The 22263-nt window shown below is 46.1% G+C and overlaps 1 protein-coding gene across 1 annotated transcript in view; it reads left to right on the plus strand.

Moving 5' to 3' along the window:
* thsd7aa (thrombospondin, type I, domain containing 7Aa) overlaps positions 1 to 22263 on the plus strand; it is a 171987-nt gene that overhangs the window by 112321 nt on the left and 37403 nt on the right. The window contains exons 7-11 of the mRNA XM_041883688.1: positions 7412 to 7606; positions 14532 to 14778; positions 17696 to 17811; positions 20914 to 21046; positions 21359 to 21462. Of these exons, the coding sequence (XP_041739622.1) occupies positions 7412 to 7606; positions 14532 to 14778; positions 17696 to 17811; positions 20914 to 21046; positions 21359 to 21462 (795 nt within the window). The remainder of the gene's footprint in view (positions 1 to 7411; positions 7607 to 14531; positions 14779 to 17695; positions 17812 to 20913; positions 21047 to 21358; positions 21463 to 22263) is intronic.

Below are 22263 nucleotides of genomic sequence, written 5' to 3' on the forward strand. Positions count from 1 at the left end.
AACTGCATGCTTTCCGAGTTGTAGTGGGAGGACCACACAACATATCATCGCTTTACTCCAAGTGTACTTCGATATGATGGTTATTATATCAATATGTGCGCATAAAGATGTTTCCACCACCATTTTTTGCAGAATTAATTTTACAGACACAAAAAAGATAACACCATGTCAAACGCACAAATTATCTGTCAGCATTTATTTAAAAAATGTCCTGTTTCCATCAAAGCTGTCATGATTTTTTAAATATGGTAAGACTTTACTCGCATAAAAACTGTGGATGGAAACGTAGTTATACAAATAATTTAACGATTTCCTCACCCAATCTATCGCATGGAAGACTTCCATGTCAACACCCCCTATACACACACACGCACACACACACACACACACACACACCCAGCCCCAATAGCGGCCCTCCCAATCCCTCTTGACTGGACCTTATTGATCTTCAGTTGTCTGCTGATGAAAATGGATTTGTTTCCCCCAAGGGGCTCTAGACATGTCATCAGACTGGCTGCTCCTCTGGTTCCTCCAGTCACTATGGGATTTTTTAAAATCTCTGGTACAGATAGGAGGGAGGGAACCATGAAAGAGAGATGGGACGGGCTGGAATACAATGGGGTGAGAATAGGGGTTTCATTTTTTTGCAATGACCCACAAAGATATTTGATAGGATGAGCTGGAGTGAAGATAGGATGGGTGAAGTTAAGGGGAGGGGGTTGTGGAAAGAGGGATGGGGTGAAAATAAGGGGAGGGGGTTGTGGAAAGAGGGATGTGGTGAAGATAAGGGGAGGGGGTTGTGGAAAGAGGGATGGGGTGAAGATAAGGGGAGGGGGTTGTGGAAAGAGGGATGGGGTAAAGGGTGGGGGTGATGAGAGTAGGGGTAGAAGTGGGGGTTGTGGTGGTATCCTGGTCCTCCCGTTACAAGGGGATTTTTCACTGAAACCAATGGCAAAACAAAAGGAATGGGGATAGTGGTGGGTATGGGATGGAGTAGGGATAAGGGTGGGGGTTGTGGTGGCGTCCCACAGATTTAGATCAATACAGTGACGTTTCAGGATCCCACAATCACTAGGTCTTCTTCCCATCACTATGGAATTTTCCACTGATACAGATTGGAAGGACCAACAAGAGGGATGGGGTGAGAATGGGTTGAGATGAGGATAGGAGGAATGGTGGGGGTTTCACTGATACAGACGGACCGACATAAGAGTGATGGGATGGGTTGGGGTGGGGTGGGGGTGAGGAAAGAGGTAGTGGTGGGGGTTGGAGAGACCCATGTCATGATAGAGGGATGGGATGGGTTGTGGTGGGGTGAGGAAAGAGGTAGTGGTGGGGGTTGGAGAGACCCATGTCATGATAGAGGGATGGGATGGGTTGGGGGTGGGGTGAGGAAAGAGGTAGTGGTGGGGGGTTGGAGAGACCCATGTCATGATAGAGGGATGGGATGGGTTGGGGTGGGGGTGAGAAAAGAGGTAGTGGTGGGGGTTGGAGAGACCCATGTCATGATAGAGGGATGGGATGGGTTGGGGTGGGGTGAGGAAAGAGGTAGTGGTGGGGGTTGGAGAGACCCATGTCATGATAGAGGGATGGGATGGGTTGGGGTGGGGTGAGGTGAGGAAAGAGGTAGTGGTGGGGGTTGGAGAGACCCATGCCATGATAGAGGGATGGGATGGGTTGGGGTGGGGTGAGGTGAGGAAAGAGGTAGTGGTGGGGGTTGGAGAGTCCCATGTCATGATAGATGGATGGGATGGGTTGGGGTGGGGTGAGGAAAGAGGTAGTGGTGGGGGGTTGGAGAGACCAATGTCATGATAGAGGGATGGAATGGGTTGGGGTGGGGTGGGGGTGAGGAAAGAGGTAGTGGTGGGGTTTGGAGAGACCAATGTCATGATAGAGGGATGGGATGGGTTGGGGTGGGGTGAGGAAAGAGGTAGTGGTGGGGGTTGGAGAGACCCATGTCATGATAGAGGGATGGGATGGGTTGGGGTGGGGTGAGGAAAGAGGTAGTGGTGGGGTTGGAGAGACCCATGTCATGATAGAGGGATGGGATGGGTTGGGGGGGGGGTGAGGAAAGAGGTAGTGGTGGGGGTTGGAGAGACCCATGTCATGATAGAGGGATGGGATGGGTTGGGGTGGGGTGAGGAAAGAGGTAGTGGTGGGGGGTTGGAGAGACCCATGTCATGATAGAGGGATGGGATGGGTTGGGGTGGGGTGAGGAAAGAGGTAGTGGTGGGGGTTGGAGAGACCCATGTCATGATAGAGGGATGGGATGGGTTGGGGTGGGGTGAGGAAAGAGGTAGTGGTGGGGGGTTGGAGAGACCGATGTCATGATAGAGGGATGGGATGGGTTGGGGTGGGGTGAGGAAAGAGGTAGTGGTGGGGGTTGGAGAGACCCATGTCATGATAGAGGGATGGGATGGGTTGGGGTGGGGTGAGGAAAGAGGTAGTGGTGTGGGTTGGAGAGACCCATGTCATGATAGAGGGATGGGGTGAGGAAAGAGGTAGTGGTGGGGGTTGGAGAGACCCATGTCATGATAGAGGGAAGGATGGGTTGGGGTGGGGGTGAGGAAAGAGGTAGTGGTGGGGGGTTGGAGCGACCCATGTCATGATAGAGGGATGGGATGGGTTGGGGTGGGGTGAGGAAAGAGGTAGTGGTGGGGTTTGGAGAGACCCATGTCATGATAGAGGGATGGGATGGGTTGGGATGGGGTGAGGTGAGGAAAGAGGTAGTGGTGGGGGGTTGGAGAGACCCATGTCATGATAGAGGGATGGGATGGGTTGGGGTGGGGTGAGGAACGAGGTAGTGGTGGGGGTTGGAGAGACCCATGTCATGATAGAGGGATGGGATGGGTTGGGGTGGGGTGAGGAAAGAGGTAGTGGTGGGGGGTTGGAGAGACCCATGTCATGATAGAGGGATGGGATGGGTTGGGGTGGGGTGAGGAAAGAGGTAGTGGTGGGGGTTGGAGACCCATGTCATGATAGAGGGATGGGATGGGTTGGGGTGGGGTGAGGAAAGAGGTAGTGGTGGGGGGTTGGAGAGACCCATGTCATGATAGAGGGATGGGATGGGTTGGGGTGGGGTGAGGAAAGAGGTAGTGGTGGGGGTTGGAGAGACCCATGTCATGATAGAGGGATGGGATGGGTTGGGGTGGGGTGAGGAAAGAGGTAGTGGTGGAGGTTGGAGAGACCCATGTCATGATAGAGGGATGGGATGGGTTGGGGTGGGGTGAGGAAAGAGGTAGTGGTGGAGGTTGGAGAGACCCATGTCATGATAGAGGGATGGGATGGGTTGGGGTGGGGTGAGGAAAGAGGTAGTGGTGGGGGTTGGAGAGACCCATGTCATGATAGAGGGATGGGATGCGATAGGATGGGGTGAGGAGAAGGGTAGGGTGGGGGGTAGTGGTGGAGTCCCACAGATTTAGATCGATACAGTCCTGGTGCAGGACCCTAACAATATCTAATGTCCTAATGAAACCTTGAAAAGACCTCAACTGTCTCTAAATCCTAAATCCCTTAAAGCCCTAAGTTGTTGTTTGTTTCCCTTTTAAGCCATTTAGGATGGTCCTAAATCCATTTTCAGCCTTTCCGTGGTCAGGCATCCTTATTCTGACCTTCAACATCTCAACAATACACCTCATCTCTAAGATCACGCTCAGCTTATTTTTTTTGGAATATATTTTTAGCTCAATCTTATAAAAAAACACATTTTGCCTGTTATACATAAATGTTTAAAAAGTATTTGTTTCCAGGCTGTGAAATCAAATGAAGTAATTTCACAAGGCTATGAACCTGGAAATGATGCCTGCTTAAAGATAAATACGTTTCTCTCTCCCACTTTCTCTTTCTCTTTCTCACACTTTCTCTTTCTCTTTCTCCCACTTTCTCTTTCTCTTTCTTTCTTTCTTTCTCTCTCTCTCTCTCTCTCTCTCTCTCTCTCTCTCTCTCTCTCTCTCTCTCTCTCTCTCTCTCTCTCTCTCTCTCTCTCTCTCTCTCTCTCTCTCTCTCTCTCTCTCTCTCTCTGGCTCTCTCTTTCTCCCCCTCCTCTCTCTTTCTCCCCCTCCTCTCTCTTTCTCCCCCTCCTCTCTTTCACCAGTGCTTAGTTCTGTTTTAGCTCTGGAGGAAACTCTTTCATTCAAGTTTGCAAACATCGAGGGGCTCATACTGCTTCCCGTGCTAACAGCTGTCTCATCAGATTTGGTGTAGCTATGTAAGGTGTGGAGAGGTAGAATAATAATGGTGTATTAATGCATATGGTAGGCTACTGACTTTCATGTGATCAACACTCTTTATACAGTACCATTCGTTCTGCCGACTCCAATGGCGTTATGTGTTAAACATATAGAATATGTATGAGCTGTCTACACCGTGATACAAATGAGAACTTGTTCTCAACTGGTTTACCTGGTTAAATAAAGGTGAAATTACATTTGAGTCATTTAGCAGACGCTCTTATCCAGAGCGACTTACAGTTAGTGAATGCATACATGTTTTTTTGTTTTTTTGTTGTGTTTTTTTTATTCATACTGGCCCCCCGCGGGAAACAAACCCACATCCCTGCCGGCCAAACCCTCCCCTACCTTGGAGGACGCTGGACCAATTGTGCGCCGCCCACGGGTCTCCCGGTCGCGGCCGGCTGCGACAGAGCCTGGACTCGAACCAGGATCTCTAGTGTCACAGCTAGCACTGCGATGCAGTGCCTTAGACCACTGCGCCACTAGCTTGTATGTCACGTGTTTTGTTCACTCGTGGAGCTCAAGAGGCTTTTTCAACACATTAAGTCAGAGCATCATGTTCCAGGGACGTAGCCTCCTGTAGCTCAGTTGGTAGAGCATGGCGCTTGCAACGCCAAGGTTGTGGGTTCGATTCCCACGGGGGGCCAGCATGAAAAATTTATGCACTCACTAACTGTAAGTCGCTCTGGATAAGAGTGTCTGCTAAATGACTCAAATGTAATTTCACCTTTATTTAACCAGGTAAGCCAGTTGAGAACAAGTTCTCATTTACAACTGCGACCTGGCCAAGATAAAGCAAAGCAGTGCGATAAAAACAACAACACAGAGTTACATATGGGGTAAACAAAACATAAAGTCAAAAATACATTAGAGATGCAATAATTTGGATATGAGCACATTTTTCATCCATGTACACTGTCAAAGTCATGAGTAAAAGATTAAACTAATGCCCCACTGCCTGAATTTGAATTTCAATGGGTACAAATATCCACTTTTTTCATAGGTTCTTGTTTTGAAAGAAGTTGTAATTCCCTCGACTTGCTCCCTCATGTCTAATGGTTCTGTAGTCTGCCTGCTTGTTTGTCTGAGAAAGCGAATGAATCTTTCATGATGGTGTAAACATTCATTGTAATACCCAATGCCTATTTTCCCTTCAGACTTGGTGAACATGTGGACAAGTGTTGTGTGTGGTTTGTGTACACTTATAGGTCTGTCTGTTAAACTCCCTCTCTACTTACATAACCAATATCTGGGTTCTAGATGTCTATGTGAACAAATGCGTCAGATCTGATTTTGCTATGTGATTTTGTGTATAATATCGGCACATGATACGGACTGTGTATTGTACAGTGGATTGCGAAAGTATTCACCCCCCTTGGCATTTTTCCTATTTTGCTGCCTTACAACCTGGAATAAAAATTTATTTTTGGGGGGTTTGTATCATTTGATTTACACAACATGCCTACCACTTCGAAGATGCAAAATATTTTGTCTTGTGAAACAAACAAGAAATAAGACAAAAAAATGGAAAACTTGAGTGTGCATAACTATTCACCCCCCCCAAAGACAATAGTTTGTAGAGCCACCTTTTGCAGCAATTACAGCTGCAAGTCTCTTGGGTATGTCTCTATAAGCTTGGCACATCTAGCCACTGGGATTTTTGCCCATTCTTCAAGGCAAAACTGCTCCATCTCCTTCAAGTTGGATGGATTCCGCTGTGGGGCCCTGTGAAGCTCAGTTGGTAGAGCATGGCGCTTGCAACGCCAGGGTTGTGGGTTCGATTCCCACGGGGGCCAGTATGAAAAAAAATAATGTATGCACTCACTAACTGTAAGTCGCTCTGGATAAGAGCGTCTGCTAAATGACTAAAATGTAAATGTGTACAGCAATCTTTAAGTCATACCACAGATTCTCAATTGGATTGAGGTCTGGGCTTTGACTAGGCCATTCCAAGACATTTAAATGTTTCCCCTTAAACCACTCAAGCGTTGCTTTAGCAGTATGCTTAAGGTCATTGTCCTGCTGGAAGGTGAACCCCCGTCCTAGTCTCAAATATCTGGAAGACTGAAACAGGTTTCCCTCAAGAATTTCCCTGTATTTAGCGCCATCCATCATTCATTCAATTCTGACCAGTTTCCCAGTCCCTGCCGATGGAAAACATCCCCACAGCATGAAACTGCTACCACCACGCTTCACTGTGGGGATGGTGTTCTCAGGGTGATGAGAGGTGTTGGGTTTGCGCCAGACATAGCATTTTCCTTGATGGCCAAAAAGCTCAATTTTAGTCTCATCTGACCAGAGTATCTTCTTCCATATGTTTGGGGAGTCTCCCACATGCCTTTTGGCGAACACCAAACGTGTTTGCTTATTTTTTTCTTTAAGCAATGGCTTTTTTCTGGCCACTCTTCCGTAAAGCCCAGCTCTGTGGAGTGTACGGCTTAAAGTGGTCCTATGGACAGATACTCCAATCTCCGCTGTGGAGCTTTGCAGCTCCTTCAGGGTTATCTTTGGTCTCTTTGTTGCCTCTCTGATTAATGCCCTCCTTGCCTGGTCTGTGAGTTTTGGTGGGCGGCCCTCTCTTGGCAGGTTTGTTGTGGTGCCATATTCTTTCCATTAAAAAAAAATTGATTCAATGGTGCTCCGTGGGATGTTCAAAGTTTCTGATATTTCTTTATAACCCAACCCTGATCTGTACTTCTCCACAACATTGTCCCTGACCTGTTTGGTGCCCCTTGCTTAGTAGTGTTGCAGACTCTGGTGCCTTTCAGAACATGTGTATATATACACTGAGATCATGTGGCACTTTATTTAACTAATTATGTGACTTCTGAAGGTAATTGGTTGCACCATATCTTATTTAGGGGCTTAATAGCAAAGGGGGTGAATACATATGCACGCACCACTTTTCCGTTATTTATTTTTTTGAATTTTTTGAAACAAGTTATTTTTTTCATTTCACTTCACCAATTTTGACTATTTTGTGTATGCCCATTACATGAAATCCAAATACAAATCAATTTAAATTACAGGTTGTAATGCAACAAAATAGGAAAAATGCCAAGGGGATGAATACTTTTGTAAGGCACTGTATGTGTATATAACAGGTATAGACACCCTCACATTCTAAGTATCCTCAGCTAACCTCATATACTGTGTCTCCTGTCTCCCTGTGCCTCCAGGTGAGTATGTAGACCGCCAGCTGTGCCGGGATGCCGTCCTGCCCATGCCTGTCGTCTGTGAGGTGCCTTGCCCCAAGGACTGTGTCCTCAGTCCCTGGACCTTCTGGTCCCTGTGCTCAAACACCTGCTCTGGGAAGAACACAGAGGGAAGACAGATGAGAGCACGCTCCGTACTGGCCTACAACGCTGGGGAAGGTGAGACTACAACCACACAATGCACAGCGTCAGATCTGGTCCCAGATCTGTTTGTGTAGTACAGCCGACTCATATGGTTGTTGTCATGCCAAACATAGGCGTTGACCTATGGGAGTTGGCAAAACCGCACTAAGGGATCTGGGACCAAGCCACACAGCATCAGACCGGGGTTCAAATAGTATCTGTTTTCTTTCAAGTACATTGATGAATAATGGAGCCTGTCTGTATTGCATGCCAGCTGGACAGGGTTTGCACTTTTCTATTGTTTATGTTGCACCAGATGAGCTCAATCATGTGCAGCTAAAGGATTTGAAAGATAACATTTTCTCCATTTGATCCCAGGTCTGCACAGCATGAGTATCTGAGATCTCATATGAGGCTGCTGAAGCAAGCGTTCCACCAGCCAAATTGTATAAATGATTCTGTATGTTCCTCCTCCACAGCGACTGCTCAGGTTGTAGCCTGGGTTACTGTGATGCAGGGTAAGGTTCTGTGATGTGGCATAGTCACAAGGAATAACAAGCTTGGATACTGTAGGATAGATGCCTGTACTACTCTCTAGAGCAACATTTTCCATGTTTAGGCTCAAAGCGTCTGAGTGTTGTTGTGAAGTGCTTAGAGCCTTAGTGCTTATTATTCTTTATTGCACCTTTCACAAATGTATGGATGGTAATACAAAATTCATAACAACTTTGCATTTACCTTACTTTAAGGTCTATCGCAGGTGCCCAAGGTTCCTGCACTCTTCGGTACTATAATTTCCTATGTTCTTAGAATGCAGTGTTCCCATAGATGTAGTTATTCAGCCCTGTAGATGTTATAAGTAGATGTATGTAGTCAATATATAGCTACCTGCATACCAATCTATTTCCCCTCACTGCTTGGTCAGCATAATGTTATGCTTGTACTATGTAATACTTTTACAGACCCTCAACAGTGCAGTGCTAGTAAACAGCATTCCTTAGTGTTAAGTGCTGCCTGAAACCTTAAGGAGAGGAGACTGAAACCCTAAGGAGAGGAGACTGAAACCCTAAGGAGAGGAGACTGAAACCCAAAGGAGAGGAGACTGAAACCCTAAGGAGAGGAGACTGAAACCCTAAGGAGAGGAGACTGAAACCCTAAGGAGAGGAGACTGAAACCCAAAGGAGAGGAGACTGAAACCCTAAGGAGAGGAGACTGAAACCCTAAGGAAAGGCGACTGAAACCCTAAGGAGAGGAGACTGAAACCTCAAGGAGAGGAGACAGAAACCTCAAGGAGAAGAGACTGAAACCATAAGGAGTGGAAACTGAAACCATAAGGAGAAGAGACTGAAACCCTAAGGAGAGAAAACTGAAACCCTAAGGAGAAGAGAAGTGTGGAAGCGGGAGTCTGGTCAGTAATGGAACAAGTGCCTCTGGGTTAGAGTCTTACCGTCTAAGCTGCCAGTCACGCCCTGAGAACCCATCTCTATACAACCCACACTGGGCTGTGTGATCGCCTTGCAGTAGATCAGCATGTTGTAGTGTATTTTATAGTACTGCTATGAATTAAACAGTTCTTGTAGATGTCCTCCACTGGACCATGGCAAGACAATGAGTACGGTTACATGCACACAATAATGCGATTATTGTGGATAGTCAGATTAATATAATAGTTTGATTCAAATGTTTACATGCTTAGCTAGAAGAACGATGTTGTCACGATCGTCGTAAAGGAGAGTAGACCAAGGCGCAGCGTGTGAAACGAACATGACTTTATTTAATTAAAGTATCAAACAAAACACGACTCGTGAAGTCCACGGTTAACAATACCGACACGGAACAAAAACCCACAACACCCAAGGGAAAACATACAGTTTAAATATGGCTCCCAATCAGAGACAACCAGCAAACAGCTGACACTCGTTGCCTCTGATTGGGAGTCACATCGTCAAACATAGAATAAAACAAACTAGAATACCCAACATAGAAGATGAACACATAGAATGAACACACCCTGGCTCAACATATAGAGTCCCAGAGCCAGGGTGTGACAGTACCCCCCCCCCTAAAGGCGCGGACTGCGACCGCGCCTCAACTAAACAAAACAGGGGAGGGCTGGGCGGGCCTACCTCCTCGGTGGCGGTTCTGGCTCCGGCCTTGACCACCACCCTTCAATACACCCCCCAATGCGCCCCTGGTCCAGTCTGTCGACTCGCACCCCTGGCCTGGTGCGTGGAGGAGGAACGGGCCTTACCAGGCTGACGACGCGCACCCCTGGCCTGGTGCGTGGAGGAGGAATGGGCCTTACCAGGCTGACGACTCGCACCCCTGGCTTGGTGCGTGGAAGAGAGACGGGCCGGACCGGGCTGGCGACACGCACCGTAGGTTTGGTGCGAGTGGCAGGAACAGGCCGGGTCGGGCTGGCGACGCGCACCGTAGGTTTGGTGCGAGTGGCAGGAACAGGCCGGACCGGGCTGGCGACGCGCACCGTAGGCCTGGTGCGAGTGGCAGGAACAGGCCGGGTCGGGCTGGCGACGCGCACCGTAGGTTTGGTGCGAGTGGCAGGAACAGGCCGGACCGGGCTGGCGACGCACACCGTAGACTTGGTGCGGGTGGCAGGAACAGGCCGGACCGGGCTGGCGACGCACACCGTAGGCTTGGTGCGTGGAGCAGGGACCGGCCGGACCGGGCTGGCGACGCACACCGTAGGCTTGGTGCGTGGAGCAGGGACAGGCCGGGCTGGGCTGTCGACGCACACCGTAGGCTTGGTGCGTGGAGCAGGGACAGGCCGGGCTGGGCTGGCGACGCACACCGTAGGCTTGGTGCGTGGAGCGGAACAGGCCGGGCTGGGCTGTCGACGCACACCGTAGGCTTGTTGCGTGGAGCAGGGACAGGCCGGGCTGGGCTGGCGACGCACACCGTAGGCTTGGTGCGTGGAGCAGGGACAGGCCGGGCTGGGCTGGCGACGCACACCGTAGGCTTGGTGCGTGGAGCGGGAACAGGCCGGGCTGGGCTGTCGACGCACACCGTAGGCTTGTTGCGTGGAGCAGGGACAGGCCGGGCTGGGCTGGCGACGCACACCGTAGGCTTGGTGCGTGGAGCAGGAACAGGCCGGACCGTACTGGGAACACACACCACTGGCTTTAAACGGGGATCAGGAACGGGCCGGACCGGACTGGCAATACACCTCAGTACCTCTCGCTGTGCCTCTACAACTTCCTTCCCTCCTCTCGCCAATGGCTCCCGTAACCCGGTGGCCTTCTCTCCTCGTCTCCTATTTCGCCCTGTGGCAGCCTCCTGCTGCCCAGTCGCCCATGCCGTGTGCCCCCCCCTAAAAAATTATTGGGGGTGCCTCTCGTCCGTCCGACGATGGCACTGCTGACGCCGCTGCTCCTCTCTCGCCAGGGCCTTGATCCTACCCCAAGGTCCCTTGCCCCCGAGCATGTCCTCCCAGGACCACACTTTGCCCACCTGGGCCATCGCCAGCCTCTCCATCTCCTTTCCTGGCGCTTCCTCCCATGTCCAGTCTGCCTGCTCCTGGACACGCTGCTTGGTCCTTTTACGGTGGGTTTTTCTGTCACGATCGTTACAGGAAGCGGACCAAGGCGCAGCGTGTGAAACGAACATGACTTTATTTAATTAAAGTATCAAACAAAACACGACTCGTGAAGTCCACGGTTAACAATACCGACACGGAACAAAAACCCACAACACCCAAGGGAAAACATACAGTTTAAATATGGCTCCCAATCAGAGACAACCAGCAAACAGCTGACACTCGTTGCCTCTGATTGGGAGTCACATCGTCAAACATAGAATAAAACAAACTAGAATACCCAACATAGAAAATGAACACATAGAATTAACACACCCTGGCTCAACATATAGAGTCCCAGAGCCAGGGTGTGACAGATGTCTCTAATAATCCTGTTTACATGTACACATCTGATATCAGGCTACCTGATGGCACTCTGATAAATGCAGAAAATCGCTAATCAAAACAAACGTTTTACCACAGCGACCATATTATTTTTGGGAAGCATATTTGATTCTGTGTTCGGACATATAAAGTATGTATGTGAAAACTACTTCTTAAGACGCATACATTCAGTTGTTCCGAACTCACTTCACTCGCTCTAAAGAGGGAGGCTCATTCGGCTGGTGCTAGCACATGCGCAGATCAAATACACAGCTGGAACGCCGATTAAGGTGTTAACATGTCCTAATCATTTGAAAGATTGCTCAGAAAACCAGGTGTTTTAATTAGGCGTATGCTTACTTCGATTTTGACCTTATGCCGAATAAGATAAGCAGAGTAAGGTGTTTACATGACTACTACATAATTTGCCTACTGCCATAATCAGTTTAATTTTGAATTATTGCGGTGCATGTAAACATATTCAATGTCTGTCGATACCATATTCAAAATACCCACGCAGGAGAGAGAGAGAGAGGGGGAGGGAGGGAGGGAGAGAGGGAGGGGGAGAGAGAGATTTCTCTCAGAATGGATACTCGTATGCTCTGGCATAGGGAGGACAGTAACTCCATCGTCGCTGCAGAAACAGAGTCAGGCTGAATGCCTTGCTTCATTTATTAGCCTTCCTACGCCTCAGCAGACAGACACTGTCCAGGACAAACGACAAGCGGTGTGTGTGCGTGCGTGTGTCTGTGTCTGCATCTGCGTGTGTGTGTGCCAGACGCCAGTGTAGTCCTACAGACTCAGCTCTACTGGCCATCTGCTATCACACACACTGATGGAGGACCTCCCAATTCAGGCCCGAATCCTCATTTGAGAGCTGCATAAATTATGGATTGGTTTTAATTTGAGCCTTGTGCCAAAATTCAAGTGGTGTGGTGATCTCAAGTTAGACTCTCAGGGAGTAGAGAGAGCAGTTTGCAGTCAATTGGAGAAAATGGCAGAATAAAAACAACCGGGTAATTCCAACTCAGGGAGAAGTGGGGTTGAGCCCGTAGAGTAATTACAACAGGCCATTTTAGGACACACTCTCATAATAAGACAAAGGATTAGCTGAGGTAGCTTGACCCTCGAGTTACAGTTCAGTTAATAACAACGGTAGGGAGACTTGGCCTTGTTTTACATGTCGTGAAAGGTTACAGGGACTGTGACTCGAAGAGCTCTGTAACGTAACATGGAGGCAAAGGAGGTACTTCATTGTAAAGGATGTAAGAAAACATAATACACTGGTCAAAAAAATAAAGGGAACACTTAAACAACACAATGTAACTCCAAGTCAATCACACTTCTGTGAAATCAAACTGTCCACTTAAGAAGCAACACTGATTGACAATAAATGTCACATGCTGTTGTGCAAATGGAATAGACAACAGGTGGAAATTATAGGCAATTAGCAAGACACCCCCAATAAAGAAGTGGTTCTGCAGGTGGTGACCACAGACCACAGCTTTAGTCCAGGTCTGGGAGGAGATCCCTCAGGAGACCATCCGCCACCTCATCAGGAGCATGCCCAGGCGTTGTAGGAAGGTCATACAGGCACGTGGAGGCCACACACACTACTGAGCCTCATTTTGACTTGTTTTAAGGACATTACATCAAAGTTGGATCAGCCTGTAGTGTGGTTTTCCACTTTAATTTTGAGGGTGACTCCAAATCCAGACCTCCATGGGTTGATACATTTGATTTCCATTGATAATTTTTGTGTGATTTTGTTGTCAGCACATTCAACTATGTAAAGAAAAAAGTATTTAATAAGATTATTTCATTCATTCAGATCTAGGATGTGTTGTTTAAGTGTTCCCTTTATTTTTTTGAGCAGTGTATAACCTCTGCATGATTTTTATGGTCAGAGACCTTTTACAAGACTAATAATGGCACTACCAGCAAAGCAGATATTCAATAAACCACACTGAGTCAGAGTTCAACAGTTTTATTAGTAACACTGAAACATTCAAATACAGCTTTACAACCTCATTAATTAACCATAGTACCAGTAATGACATAACATACGATCCCTATACCTGACTACCTAATGTCTCTTGGAGGGAAAAAAGTCAATAGCATCTTTTATAAATGACTCGTTGTCATTGACCCGCTACAGAGGTCAATTATATATCTTCGCTCTGTGTGGCTTTTGAAGACAGAAGCATCTCCTTATGTACGCTTCATCTGTTTTCCCTTGCTCCACCAATGATTGGCTGATCTCGGTCCTTCTCCAGCATTGATTGGAGGATCGCGGTGGTCCTCCATCATTGATTGGTCAATATCAGTCCTTCTCCTTCATTGGCTGGTGGATCTCATTGATTGGCCACTGCCCGTTGCGGTGGTAATGGCTGACCTTCCCCTCGGGGGTCTGGTATGAAAAAAAATAAAAAATGTATACACTCACTAACTGTAAGTCGCTCTGGATAAGAGCGTCTGCTAAATGACTAAAATGTAAATGTAAATGTATCCCAGCGCAACAGAGCCTGCTAATGTCTGACATCCCATCGTGGTGAGGGGTGGTTAAGGGTCACACACACACAGATACAACACACACACATGAAAACCATCTGTGGTGAGGGGTGGAAAAGGGGTCACATGCGGTCCACCTGGTGTCCAAGATACTGTCAGACCCCGGGTCAACTCATCTCCATTGTCTCCATCTTCATGACTGCTTTCTCACAAGGGACTATACTGGTTTATTTAGCTCAGACACTGCTGTACTAATGTTTTTAACCCAATGAGTGGAACTTACTCACTTTCTCGTTATGATAAGATGACAACATTGTCGCAACTTACAAAGCTTAGCAAATAAATCCTATTGGCTGAGCTGTCTTGTTCCCAGCAAATCAAGGCAAACCACACTCATGTAACTGAGTAGTATCTCCTGTATTTGAATGTGGTGTTTGTGCTTCTGCTTCCTCTTTGGGGTCTTTTTGACAACTGCTGTCGGGGTTTATAAATACATTTGATTGATTGGAAATGTGGTTGTTGTGTGTTTGACAGGCGGAATCCAGTGCCCCAACAGCAGTGCTCTCCAGGAGGTGCGGAGCTGCAACGATCACCCTTGTACTGTGTACCACTGGCAGACCGGGCCCTGGGGACAGTGTATCGAGGACACCTCGGTTCCCTCTGCCAACTCCACAGGGGCTCGGGTTGGAGTCGGGGGAGGGGACTCCTCCTGCTCTGTGGGGATGCAGACACGGAAGGTCATCTGTGTCCGGGTCAATGTGGGACAGGTGCCTCCTAAAAAGTAAGAGTCTCTCCTTCAAAATAAGAGTTCCTTTTTCAAAGTAAGAGTTCCACCTTCACTGTAATAATAATAATAATAATAATAATAATAATAATAATAATAATGGTATTTATATAGCGCTTTTCAAGCACCCAAAGTTGTAAGAGTAAGAGTTTTTCCTTCAAAGAGATAACTGAATGCCAACATAAGTAGTATAGGAATATAATATTTGTGTAAAGTGAGAGAGGATTATTACTTGTTCAAAAATATTACAGAAATTAAATGTGAGTAGAGCGTTTATACTTATGCTGATTTGGCATAATACGTATGCAGGGTTCCACAAGCCTTTGCTAAGCATAAATCAAAGCACCAAAGCACAGAGCATTTGTCCCAGAATCTGTCTATGGAAGGAACAAAATCCTATTGTTACCACTGTCTGGCTGGCTGCATAGCTGTAAGATGATGGGTTCCCTGACAGGTTTCTGCCTGGGTTCCAGACAGTTGTTCTAAAGCATCTGGGTTCTCCCTCCCTACCACCCTTAGGGCATCTTAGGGACGTGAATTATATTGAATTATCTATTTATTTATTCAACTTTAATAGTAGCATTATTATGCAGGAAGAGCTGGAGCTACTAGGCAGACTGGGATGAGCTAGATCCCATGCTGGGTATGGAAATGAGCCCTGGACAGTTTTATTACTGCGGTTTCTGATTCTTCTATCCAGGGTTTTATTTTACCCAGCTACCACTTCACACTATCGCACCATGCTGCACATACAGTGGGGAGAATAAGTATTTGATACACTGCCGATTTTGCAGGTTTTCCAAAAATCCAGAAAATCACAGAAAATCACATTGTATGATTTTTAAGTAATTAATTTGCATTTTATTGCATGACATACGTATTTGATACATCAGAAAAGCAGAACTTAATATTTGGTACAGAAACCTTTGTTTGCAATTACAGAGATCATACGTTTCCTGTAGGTCTTGACCAGGTTTGCACACACTGCAGCAGCGATTTTGGCCCACTCTTCCATACAGACCTTCTCCAGATCCTTCAGGTTTTAGGTCTGTCGCTGGGCAATACGGACTGTGTGTTTCGGGTCGTTGTCATGCTGGAAGACCCAGCCACGACCCATCTTCAATGCTCTTACTGTGGGAAGGAGGTTGTTGGCCAAGATCTCGCGATACATGACCCCATCCATCCTCCCCTCAATAGGGTGCAGTCCTCCTGTCCCCTTTGCAGAAAAATCATCCCCAAAGAATGATGTTTCCACCTCCATGCTTCACGGTTGGGATGGTGTTCTTGGGGTTGTACTGATCCTTCTTCTTCCTCCAAACACGGCAAGTGGAGTTTAGACCAAAAAGCTCTATTTTTGTCTAATCAGACCACATGACCTTCTCCCATTCCTCCTCTGGATCATCCAGATGGTCATTGACAAACTTCAGATGGGCCTGGACATGCGCTGGCTTGAGCAGGCGGACCTTGCGTGCGCTGCAGGATTTTAATCCATGATGGCGTAGTGTGATACTAATGGTTTTCTTTGAGACTGTGGTCCCAGCTCTCTTCAGGTCATTGACCAGGTCCTGCCGTGTAGTTCTGGGCTGATCCCTCACCTTCCTCATGATCATTGATGCCCCACAAGGTGAGATCTTGCATGGAGCCCCAGACCGAGGGTGATTGACCGTCATCTTGAACTTCTTCCATTTTCTAATAATTGCACCAACAGTTGTTGCCTTCTCACCAAGCTGCTTGCCTATTGTCCTGTAGCCCATCCCAGCCTTGTGCAGGTCTACAATTTTATCCCTGATGTCCTTACACAGCTCTCTGGTCTTGGCCATTGTGGAAAGGTTGGAGTCTGTTTGATTGAGTGTGTGGACAGGTGTCTTTTATACAGGTAACGAGTTCAAACAGGTGCAGTTAATACAGATAATGAGTGGAGAACAGGAGGGCTTCTTAAAGAAAAACTAACAGGTCTGTGAGAGTCGGAATTCTTACTGGTTGGTAGGTGATCAAATACTTATGTCATGCAATGAAATGCTAATTAATTACTTAAAAAGCATACAATGTGATTTTCTGGATTTTTGTTTTAGATTCCGTCTCTCACAGTTGAAGTGTACTATGATAAAAATGACAGACCTCTACATGCTTTGTAAGTAGGAAGACCTGCAAAATCGGCAGTGTATCAAATACTTGTTCTCCCCACTGTAGTTACAGCTGCTGAACTACTATCACTAAACACATGCACCCACTAGGTTTGGGACGATATACTAATATACCGTGATATCAAATAATGAAATCGTATAATGTCATGACTGAAACGGGTATGATATGCTAATGAGTTCATTACCATTTAACAGGACATGAATAAATTAACAATGTAGCACTGTTGCAGAGGGTATATGATATTCAAAGCAATGTACATTAGGGGCTCAATCTGCAGCCCTAAAACCAATTATTCATAATATACTGGGAGAATCTCTGCAGTAGTCCTTAGACCAATGACCCCATATTTATATATACCAGAAGCAGTGATATTATTTTGACCAGACAAATATGCATTCATTAACATAAGCGGTACATGCACACATCTCAACACATTCAGATTTTGACACATTCAAGCACCCCATCCCCAGCTCAACACAGTATGGTTCTTTTGGCTCTATCAGAGAAGCTGGGGATGATATTCTGTGTGTTTGTGTATGTGTATCAAGCACAGGGGTGTCAAACTAATTCCATGGAGGGCCTAGTGTCTGCTGGTTTTTGGTTTTTCCTTTCAATTAAGAGCTTTCATTTAAGGGGAATTCCTTACTAATCAGTGACCTTAATTCATCAATCAAGTACAAGGGAGGAGCGAAAACCCACAGACACTTGGCCCTCCGTGGAATGAGATTGACACATGTGATCTAGATGATGTGATTTCATGTGATTTCAGGTGTCCGGAGAGTATTCGTCCTGAGACGGTCAGGCCCTGCCTCCTGCCGTGTAAAAGAGACTGTATCGTCACCCCATACAGCGACTGGAGTGCCTGCCCTGCCACATGCAAAGCAGGTACCTACTAGCCTTCTCAATATTCACAAGAATACACAGATATAAAACAATGTACAGCCTCTCAACGCATTCAAGTACACACAGATATTGTTTGTTGTGTTTGGCAAAAATGCAATTATGTCAAGAGATGTACAATATGCCAAGCAGGTACATCCTATTATTCTCAAGTATTCATTACAGCATATACAGATACAGAGCAGTCTGTCCATGGCAAAAATGCTCAAGAGATGTAGCCTATGCCATGTGATTTTGAAATGAGCCCGTGCTTAAAAGCATTTCAAGGAATTCATTACAACAGAGAATGCTAAATAATAGTGGGTCTGTCATTAAGTGTTTGTTTCCTAGTTTCGACAGCCCCGACAAATCTGATAAACAAAACACTTGCACCATTATGAAATGATTATTCTTCTCCTCATCAAATGTTTCAGTTTGAGCTTAGAGAATCATTAGCTATGTCAAAACCGTAATTCACTTAGGAGCTGTGACATCCTAAAACAGCAACCAACGAACACGCATTGTTGCTTGGCAACATTTTTCTATACCAAGAACTAGAACAAATGCTGCTAATAAGCAAAAAGTGCTGGGACATTTATGAAGCAATTTGCCCGCACTGCAACAACCTCTTTGTGAGCTAGAAAATGCTTGTTAGGATACATGTTTCTGTGATTTCCATTTCCTGTGAGTGAGTGTTATATTCATGAAATACTTGACATGATTACTCTCCAGAAACATCTGCTAAGCAATCTTATATAGAGTCTAAAGAACAGTCCTTGGGCTTGTTTTCCTAGTCTTCTATTCTTTAATCTGCCTCTGTTAGTAATCTTGCAGGTATTATTTCACATTTGGCATCCAGATCATGTGGCTTTATTAGGAGTATATGGTAATGATTTTGTCCTTCTCCTATGAGAACAATCACAACTCTCAATATAACAGCAGATCCTACCATATAAATACAGTATCTATCTCTAACTACAGCAGCTAGCTACAGTGGGGAAAAAAGTATTTAGTCAGCCACAAATTGTGCAAGTTCTCCCACTTAAAAAGATGAGAGAGGCCTGTAATTTTCATCATAGGTACATGTCAACTATGACAGACAAAATGAGAAAAAAAAATCCAGAAAATCACATTGTAGGATTTGTAATGCATTTATTTGCAAATTATGGTGGAAAATAAGTATTTGGTCAATAACAAAAGTTTCTCAATACTTTGTTATATACCCTTTGTTGGCAATGACACAGGTCAAACGTTTTCTGTAAGTCTTCACAAGGTTTTCACACACTGTTGCTTGTATTTTGGCCCATTCCTCCATGCAGATCTCCTCTAGAGCAGTGATGTTTTGGGGCTGTCGCTGGGCAACACAGACTTTCAACTCCCTCCAAAGATTTTCTATGGGGTTGAGATCTGGAGACTGGCTAGGCCACTCCAGGACCTTGAAATGCTTCTTACGAAGCCACTCCTTCGTTGCCCGGGCGGTGTGTTTGGGATCATTGTCATGCTGAAAGACCCAGCCACGTTTCATCTTCAATACCCTTGCTGATGGAAGGAGGTTTTCACTCAAAATCTCACGATACATGGCCCCATTCATTATTTTCTTTACACGGATCAGTCGTCCTGGTCCCTTTGCAGAAAAACAGCCCCAAAGCATGATGTTTCCACCCCCATGCTTCACAGTAGGTATGGTGTTCTTTGGATGCAACTCAGCATTCTTTGTCCTCCAAACACGACGAGTTGAGTTTTTACCAATAAGTTCTTTTTTGGTTTCATCTGACCATATGACATTCTCCCAATCCTCTTCTGGATCATCCAAATGCACTCTAGCAAACTTCAGACGGGCCTGGACATGTACTGGCTTAAGCAGGGGGACACGTCTGGCACTGCAGGATTTGAGTCCCTGGCGGCGTAGTGTGTTACTGATGGTAGGCTTTGTTACTTTGGTCCCAGCTCTCTGCAGGTCATTCACTAGGTCCCCCCGTGTGGTTCTGAGATTTTTTGCTCACCGTTCTTGTGATCATTTTGACCCCACGGGGTGAGATCTTGCGTGGAGCCCCAGATCGAGGGAGATTATCAGTGGTCTTGTATGTCTTCCATTTCCTAATAATTGCTCCCACAGTTGATTTCTTCAAACCAAGCTGCTTACCTATTGCTGATTCAGTCTTCCCAGCCTGGTGCAGGTCTACAATTTTGTTTCTGGTGTCCTTTGACAGCTCTTTGGTCTTGGCCATAGTGGAGTTTGGAGTGTGACTGTTTGAGGTTGTGGACAGGTGTCTTTTATACTGATAACAAGTTCAAACAGGTGCCATTAATACAGGTAACGAGTGGAGGACAGAGGAGCCTCTTAAAGAAGAAGTTACAGGTCTGTGAGAGCCAGAAATCTTACTTGTTTGTAGGTGACCAAATACTTATTTTCCACCATAATTTACAAATAAATTCATAAAAAATCATACAATGTGATTTTCTGGGGAAAAAAATCTCAATTTGTCTGTCATAGTTGACGTGTACCTATGATGAAGATTACAGGCCTCTCTCATCTTTTTAAGTGGGAGAACTTGCACAATTGGTGGCTGACTAAATACTTTTTTCCCCCACTGTATCTCTATGGATCCTACATTGCAACACGGATATGGCCACTGTAATATGATCCTGATAGAGATATGGATTACTGCCTGTACTGTATATAGCCTAGATATGGACTTCCTGTAAGGACAATATAACCTCACTGAGGTGGGTGGACGATAGCACAGAAGAGAAGCCCATATCAATCAATATGCCATACTTGATTTCATTACCTTCTCTCAGAACTGGTAAAGATCTGCTGTAGAACACTAAACTAGAGAGAGCTGGGAACCAACTGTGCTCCTTCATTATGTTTCATGAGCAAGCTTAATGACACACAGCTGCTAAAAGTCAACCGCAAAAAAAACGTACTTGTTTTACAAGGACCTTTTCAAGGACCTGTGATTACTCAAGTACGTAACTGGCATTCATCATAATAATTTCACACTTCTAGGCCCAATGGAAGTTGCTTGAGTGCTGCTGTTATTGTCTCTGTCTATTGATTGGGCCAGTGTGTGAATAAAGTGCTTTTCTATTGGTTCTTATAAGGTGGCAACACGAAAAGGAAACAGAACAGGAAACGCATCATCATCCAGCTGTCAGCCAATGGCGGACAGGACTGCCCGGAGGTGTTGACTCAGGAGAGAGACTGTGAAGCGCCGTCTGTCTGTCTGGGATACAGGTAAGGCTCCATCACCCTCCAAGACCACTCTACTCAGTATGTAGTCTCTCTTGACTAAAGAGGTGCCAAGTTAACTACACTCTTAGAAAAAAAGGTGCTATCTAGAGTCTAAATGGTTCTTCAGCTGTCCCCATAGGAGAACCCTTTGAAGAACCCTTTTTGGTTCTAGGTTGAACCCTTTTGAGTTCCATGTAGAACCCTTTACACAGAGGGTCAGCCGAAGAACCCTTTTGGAACCCTTTTTTCTCAGAGTGTAGAGCAAGACTTTGACTTTCAAGATGACTCAGCTGTGTTCTGTTTCTTGTATTGCAGGTGGAAGACACATAAGTGGCGGCGATGCCAGTTGGTTCCCTGGTCCGTGCGTCAGGACAGTCCTGGAGCTGTGGAGACCTGTGGGCCTGGGCTGCAGGCTAGAGGTGAGCAACAACATTTTGCATGCACTAGCTACTCCATTTGATTCTCGGGGCGAAGTGTTCAAATCTGTGCTGACAGAAATAGTAGAATCAAACCGTCTATCCAAACCTCCTCCCTGGCGTGGATTAGTTACATTAAGGTTCAAAGACAAAATGTCATTGCAGTGGATTGCTTTGTGTTGAGCTTGACGGAGCTTGACATAGTGTGGCAACAATGCATCTATCTGACTTCAATTTCCAAAATGGTGGCAGTCAGTGAATTGAGGACAGAGAATTCTTCTTCCACTCCTTGCACCAGACCTCTATTAGCATCTTGAAGAGAGTAGGCCATTATCTGATCAGATGATGAGCACCTTTCAACTTTCGTCTTCACACTCCACATTAGGCCCCATTACCTGTAATGGTATCTGTGTAGACATTGACGCAGGTGGAGAGACAATTCAATACAGAGCTCTTACTCCTCCTCACTCAATGCTATCTGGTCTGTTTGGGTGGGAAAGTCAATAGACATTACACTATGTTCAGTTTCATCACTTACCCTTGTTCTCAGCTCTGTGTGTGTTTCTAACTGAGAGAACCGGAGACAGAGTGTGCGTATGAAATGTAACCCTATTCCCTATGTAGTGCACTACATTTGACTAGATCACTACAGGGAATAGGGTGTAATTTGGAATGGAATCTAGAGTCACACCACCTAGCAATGAGTCATTCCGGATCCCACAGTGACAGTACTGTAGGTTAATCATCACTTAAAACACTTTCAGGTCTTGATCGCCTGTGATGGGACTGCCGTGTTTACCTCCA

The sequence above is a fragment of the Coregonus clupeaformis genome, chromosome 8 (genome assembly GCF_020615455.1).
Source record: "Coregonus clupeaformis isolate EN_2021a chromosome 8, ASM2061545v1, whole genome shotgun sequence".
In the NCBI taxonomy this organism is placed as follows: Eukaryota; Metazoa; Chordata; class Actinopteri; order Salmoniformes; family Salmonidae; genus Coregonus; species Coregonus clupeaformis.